General features: G+C 47.7%; 1 protein-coding gene across 2 annotated transcripts in view; it reads left to right on the forward strand.

Annotated features, from left to right (window-relative positions):
- HPSE2 (heparanase 2 (inactive)) overlaps positions 1–6,457 on the forward strand; it is a 581,960-nt gene extending 575,503 nt beyond the window's left edge. For both annotated transcript variants that reach the window (XM_067709748.1, XM_067709749.1), the window contains one exon: positions 1,121–6,457. In XM_067709748.1, coding sequence (XP_067565849.1) covers positions 1,121–1,286 — 166 coding nt within the window. In that variant the 3' untranslated portion in view covers positions 1,287–6,457. The remainder of the gene's footprint in view (positions 1–1,120) is intronic.
- Positions 6,458–7,147: the final 690 nt, after the last annotated feature.

Raw genomic sequence — 7,147 nt, forward strand, 5'->3', positions numbered from 1 at the left:
CCTATCATTCAGAGCACAGAAGGAACACTAAACCAAGACCTCTTTATCAATTTCTAACAGTTTATTCTCTTCACAGCTCAGATGATACCACTACAATGTTATCACACTGGAGGCTGGGCAAGGCCCAGAAATAGTCATCACTGTAATGCTGATTTTCCAAAGTGACTTACAGCCTTATTTCCAGCTAGTAGCCTGGTTCTGGCCTTTTCTACTGACCCATAAAACTGAGCTTCAGTGGGTACTTGGCGGTCTGAGTCACTCCCCCGTCAGAAACAGCTGGGAGACTGTCTGGATTCTGTACCACAGGCCTAGGATGGGTGACGAGCCGTTCCCCTTTGCTCTCTAAGTCCTTCTCAGGGCTGAAAATGACTGATACACAGGAAGGATAACAAAAAAAACACCTGCAAGCAACGCAGGTGAACTGAGATCACAAATGCCTGCTTTATCACCTACTTCTTTGTGTCTCTAAAATGTAAACATTCATTAAATATTAGATATGGAAACTCATGCTCAGATTAGAGAAAGGAAGGTTGTTACATAAGTCTCTGTCCTCCTCCAGAACCGCCCTACACAAGTGACACAATGTCAGTTCTCTCATCTCCCAAATAAACTAATGAAAGATGCCAGTTAAATAGGAATTTCTGAAGTCACCTTAAGCCTATGCATCATTCCACACTTTAGGTAGAAGAAAATTCTTTAGGTAGAAGAGTCAAACTGAACTGCTATTATGATTTAAAGACAAAAAAATAAGACATGAGACACTTTTCAGCTTCTGCCTCAGAGACATTTAACTTGTCAAAATAAATGATGTGTCTCTGGAACTAGACTACCTGTGTTCAAATCCTGGCTCCCAGGACTACAAGCTGTGTAGCCTTGGGCAAGTCATCTAAGTACTCTAGGTAGAATGGGGCAAGGACAGTTTCTTCCTCAGAGCATTGCTGGGATGTTCGAGTGTGTTATCAAAGCACCCAGCTGAGAGCCTGGGCAGAGTAAGTATCAGTCAGTGATAGCCAGCCGGGCACGGTCAGCAGACGGGGGCAATCTGAGGCTGCCCAGGCTTTGCTGCAATGGCTTCCTTTCAAGGCAATAACGAGTCCCATGCTGTTTTTCCTCACTGTAGGTCAGTGCAGCTGAACGGCCAGCCCTTAGTGATGGTGGACGATGGGACCCTCCCAGAACTGAAGCCCCGCCCCCTGCGGGCCGGCCGGACATTGGTCATCCCTCCAGTCACCATGGGCTTTTATGTGGTCAAGAATGTCAACGCTTTGGCCTGCCGCTACCGATAAACCCCCTCACACCCACAGGTCGCCAGCAGGCCTGCTGGACTGCTTTCCACTCTTCTGCCCTAATGGTATCAGTATTTTTCAGGCATCTTCTGAGCAACAAACCAGTCTCTGCCGCCCCATCCTGCTGGAATCAACACTAACTTGCTCTCCAAAGAGACAAATACCCTAGCATGAGCTTAGCCTAGGTAGGTCACTTCTACCCCAAAGGAAAATGTAGACCTCTTAAGCACGAAGGTATGTGTGTAGAGCTGTACGCACCCTTGTACATGCACCATGAGAACAAGCTGACAGTGCACTTCCAGGACAAATGAAATAACTCCCCACAATCCTGGTCACATAGCAAAATAACTACAGACCTTAGCCTGTGGCTGCTGCCCTCGGCAGAAGATGAGGAAGGAAAAAAACCCGGTGGACATTTGAGAGCCCAGTCCCCCCTAACTCCTTTCCTTTGTTTGTTCCCTGCTGTTGCCCTGGGTTTCGTATCACCTCTCCTCCCATAGGGGAGCAAGTGGGTGAGTCAGCGCTGGCCTGCTGGGCGAGCTGTTAATGTAATTTCCTGGCTCATGTATGAGTGTGTGCATCTGGGTTTCTGACAGTGGCATCAATCACTAGCTATTCCTCTGGGAAGCGGGTGCTTCAAAAGTAAAATTGCAATCATACTCCAGATTTTGTAAGAAGGTTCTATTCCTCTGTGAATCCAGATTCCCCCAGGGCTGGAATGGAAGTCAGGTAACAGTATTCACTGAGTGGACAGCAATGTATCAGGCAGCACAAAAAGCAGTCATCATCTGTCACATGGCTGCGAGGGAGAGAGTTTCAGTACAAAGAGAAAGCGCACCCAACCACCAAACACAGACACACACACAAACACACACACACGTGTCCCTCGGCTGAACAAAGCAAATAATTAGACCTACCTCAATTTTGAGAGAATATTAAGGGCTTGATAGGGTAAGTCCTTAATGGTTTGGTTGACCAAAACCATTTTAAAACAAGGGATAAATCAAAGGTCATCACAACTGTAAGACACAACTGAATCTAACCTTTCTGCTTCTTCCCAAGTATCTGAGTGCTCTCAATGTCTTGTACTAGGCAGAAATCTAATGTGCTCATGAAAGATGACCAGGTCCATGCTCTCCCAGACCAGCTTATCTGAGCATAGAACTAAGCTTTCAGTTCGCCATGTTGGGGAAGGGGGATCTGGAGACTGAGGTCTGATGGAGAAACTGTGGAATGGGAGGTGGGAGGCCCCCGAGTTGGGCAGGGGGGAGTGGAGTGGTGTAAAGTTCACGATGGGGACCTTCTGTATGATTCAAGAGGTTTGTGTGGGTCTTTGCAAAAAAGCTGCAACTGAAATGACTTTCTTTTCTGGGGATATGATTTTCTTTTGCAGGATGAATGACACAAAGGATGTTTTTTTTTAAGGAGGAGATATTAGACAATGTCACAGGGTTCCAGTAGAGAGAGATACAACTTCTGCTGATGTGAAAGGATAGAAATGGAAGAGAGGGGCAAGGTGGCTGAGGCCAGAGGCCAGGGAGACTGCCTAAGGAGGAGTTAGGAGCAGGGCCAGGTCTGCAGAGTGAGTGATAAGGAAGACTAGATGGGAGCAGGAAGGGACTCAGCATGGAGAACTGGGAATCTGGGAGAGGGAAACCAGCAGGCTCAGTTTACACGACGGGAAGAGAGTGGAGTCAGTTTTGACCTAAGCTTATTATCGGGTAGAGGAGGAACAGCACCAGGAGGTGTGAAGTGGGAAAGGGGGAGACTGAGGACTGGCTGGCCTCGGTCAGTGGAGGCTCAGCCTGGAAGCAGCTGCAGAGAGAGGACCAGACCCTGGCACATCCCCGCAAGGCTGCCCAGAGGGGCCCCTCGTCTCACCGGAAGCAGGCCTCTCCACTGACGCTTCAGATCTGGGAGGGAGGGAAGTGCCAAGACTGGGGGTAGAAAGGCAGGGAAGAAGCAGCAGAGGAAAGTGAAGAAGAGAAGGGAAAAGAGATAGTACAGATAGCAGATAGCAAAGTCTCGTCTACATACTGGTACAGCTGCAGGCCCCTCATAATAACGGGGGTAACCAGAGGTCCCTGCAGGCTGGCCCTGGGCTAGTTTGCTTTACATACATAGCCTCGCCTCGGGGAGTTACTATTCTTAGCTCCATTTTTCCTATGAGGCCTGGAGAGGGTCTGTAACTTGCTCAGGGTCATCCAGGGGAATGGGTTGCTGAGATCAGAATAGTCCGGAGCCTGTTCATTTAACCGCCCAGCTCAGCGGCTGCCCAATTCACAGACTCACCTCTTTACTTCTTCATAGGTTCTGCTAATTCAGTACAGCCAGGACCTCCGGAGCTCCATTCAGACACACTTTCTCTAAATAAGTGTTGACTCTTCACTAAGCCTCTAGACTTGCAGAATATAGGCAGTCCCTGCTTCTTTTGTCTTTATATCTTAAATACTGCTCCTAAGAGGTTTAAGTTTTGGGTTTGGGTTTTTTTTCTTTTTTAATTAATAAAAAGGGAAGGGAATCAATGAAATTTATCTTTGGAGTCCTGCAATTCTAACTTTGCAGCCGCCTCATGGAAGAAGTATTTGCATTGTACAAAGGATACCGAGACACTCACTATAACATCACATTCTGTAAGGATTTTAGTACAGGGCATCTGTCCTGGCTTTCTCATTTAGGGGTGAGGGGTAATTACTAAATCAGTAGGGATCCCCCATTATAAGGGATTGTCCTACCACACTCCCCCCAAAAGACAGCTTGTGGCAAAACTCAGCATCACGCTGCACCTCAGGGGAGCAGCTTGCCAGGCTGGGCCCCAGGACAAAAGAGCTCATCAACCAGCTTCCCCCCATCAGATTTTTCCTCCCAAAACAAGACACAGCCGAGATAGTCTTAAGACTTAAGAGCCACTTTATTTTAAACAAAAGAATGTGCTTGCACAAATGCTTCTTTGAAAGCATAATAATGTATAATGAGAAGTTGTGCCTTTTGTTGAGATGGTTTTCTGCTCCCCCTGCCTCTAAGAATGATTTTCTTTCTCCTTTCTTATCACAAAGGCTCAGAACAAATGCTCATTGTTATTTGAAGAGAAAGTCTCAATCTTCCAGTGCCCTGAAAAAGCTGCAAGTGTGGGATATTAGCATTATCTCCAGCTGGAGACAAGCTTGAAAACACCAGACCTGGGCTACATTGAGCCTAAGGCTGGGGACTCCCAGAACCACAATTCCCAAAGGCCCACTGGCCCTCCGTAGTCCCTGCCCCTCCCCAGCTGTTGGGCAGTCCCTGGGCAGATGAGTCCCAGCCCTGTACCCTCCAACAGGGCAGAGGTTGTGGGCAGATTCTGCCTGAGAGGCCTCCCCCACCACAGCTCTCAGCACCAGGGACCCTCAACGGTGGGGAGGACCCAGCAGGACTGAACTGCTGAGCAGCCGTGTGGCCCAGGCCAGGCCCAGCATCTGCAGGTGGGCCCTGCTGCCTGCACTCAAGGCCCCTGTGTTTGGGATGGATGCAGCTGCAGGATTCACTGTGGAAATGCAGTGAGAGCTTTACTTCTGAAAACAAAACAGGAAGTGTTTCATCTCTGCAAAAGCCAAGGCAAACCAGGTGGGTCCCTCGGACAATAAAAACACTGGGACAAAGAAGGACTTTAAACTTTTGAAATATCAATAGAGCAAACAAAAGTAATAAAGATATGGCTTGGAGAAGGCAAGGGAAGGGGGCCATAAACACTTCCCCCTCTCCCCAACCTCAACGCCACGGCCCCAGCCTGAACACTGCCCATTGCTCTTTTCCACACCTTCTCTCCAGTTCCACAGCCTCACCTCTGCCAGCCACTCTATTCCCCAACCCAGAGCCCAGGGAAATCCGCCGTACTGAAAGGGAATTAAGTTCTGATTGTAGAATAGTTCACAATCTTTTTCTTAAGATGTACCAGAATTGCAAATAAGATAGTAAGGAGTACTCAAAGAGAAATAGTTATTATAAAGCCCAAGAGCATTAGAATCCCCACCTCTGGGTTCTGCTAACAGTTTCTGTAACTGCCTTCCCGTGCCCAGTCCTGGTGGTGGTGACTAGCTGGGGCGTTCAGAAGAACCAGAGTGGCATAACTAGAACTTGAACCCAGATCTGTCAGAGTCCAAATTCTGCTCTCATTGCACGGGGCTCACTCTCGCTGGACTGGCTATGGCCAACTTCCTGTCACCTCTGCTGCCCACAGCTAGCTTTCGTGAGGTCCTGGGTGTGTCTACACAGAACCCTAGCGGTGCCTTCGCCCAGGAGAGTTGATCTCAGGGTTTGGAGGGACTGACCAGTAGCTCTGACGAGTAGTGAGTCGAGCTGTGACCAGCCTTAGCTGTAGAATTTTGAATCCAGGCTCACCTTGGCCTACCAGGGGCCCTCCGGGTCTGCTCCTCTCCTACGTTTGTCTGGGGCCACTCCTACCGCTACCACCCACCATAGGTGATGACTCTTGGTATTTCAAAGTCCCAGAGGTAAGTGGCAGAGCCAGTCAGCACCCACACAGGCACTGCCTCTGAGCACTGCTCCTCCCCCACCACCACCCAGAGCTTTGGAAGTTTCTCTTCGCCTTCCCAGACTAAGTAACAAATCCATTAACTACTGCCCTAGGGGTAGTATTTGCAAGTATCACTGTAAAGCAAGAAAGCCACAATACAGCAAACCAACTGCTTCCACATCCATTTCCTTCTAAACAGCAGAGCAACCCCAGGGGCCCTGGGAGCATCTGGGGGAGCACACCGAGCTCCACATGACTGGTTTGAGAGTAAACCCCACTGTCCCGTGCGCCCAGCAGAGAAAAGGGGGGCCCTTCTTTGTAGCCCACGTCAGGCACATTACTCTTCTAATTATTATTCATGAAAATAGTCTCGGATTCTTTTTCAAGTTGTAAATGTTACATAATAAATTATATTTTGGGAAGAAGCAAAAAGAAACCTTAGTTTTATTCATCTTGAAATTGGCAAAATGAGTGCAGGAACACCTCCCAGGGAAATGTTCTCTGTGCAGGGGATTTTAACAGGTGTTAATATTTTCTTCCACGGAACGGATTATATTAAGGTTTATATGAGCCTGGTGATTGGCAGAGAGTTTGGGTCCCTGAGGTAGTTCATATTTTGAGGTAATGTTCTGTAAGTAATAAAATGTGGATACTCTAACTTTCTGTTCTCAGGGTGTTCTGTGGGGAGAGGAAGGCTGATATTGTCCACACGACACCTCGACCTGAAGACTGATTGCCTGATGAACTAATATACGCTAGGGATCTTTGATCTCATGCTGTGCTATGCTCTCCCTCTACTCTCTTCCCCACAAGTGTTGCTTCAAGTACTCCAAATGGAAATTCAATTTTATTATTCAAATTAGATGTCACTATGTTAAAGTAACCGTTAGCTGCAATACCAGGTAAACACTAGTATCTCAATGGCTTAACACAATCCAAGTTTATTTCTTGCTAATACATCATGTAAAGTTCAGTTGGTGATAATGGATAAGGTAGGCAGTGCTTCTCTTCTATGTAGTCCTTTAGGGATCCAGACTGATGTAGGCTCTCTGCCACCTTCAGCACTTGGCCTCCAAGGCTGCTATGGCATCAACATGCAGTTGGCAGACAAGGAAAGAGAGTATGCAGATCATATGGGAGTATTTTAGGGGCCTAACCTGGCATAAATTCCTTCCCTTCAATTCCTTAGGCCCTAAGTCAGTCACATGGTCCCATCAAATGCTGGGGATCTAGGAAATGAAGTCCTCGGCTGGGCAGCCACTTTCCAACAATAATTGTATTTCCTTCCTATAGATTGAATGTCTGTGTCCCCCCAAAAGTCACATGCTGAAACTTAATCCCCAACATG

This window comes from Pseudorca crassidens, chromosome 16 (genome assembly GCF_039906515.1).
Source record: "Pseudorca crassidens isolate mPseCra1 chromosome 16, mPseCra1.hap1, whole genome shotgun sequence".
Classification (NCBI taxonomy): Eukaryota; Metazoa; Chordata; class Mammalia; order Artiodactyla; family Delphinidae; genus Pseudorca; species Pseudorca crassidens.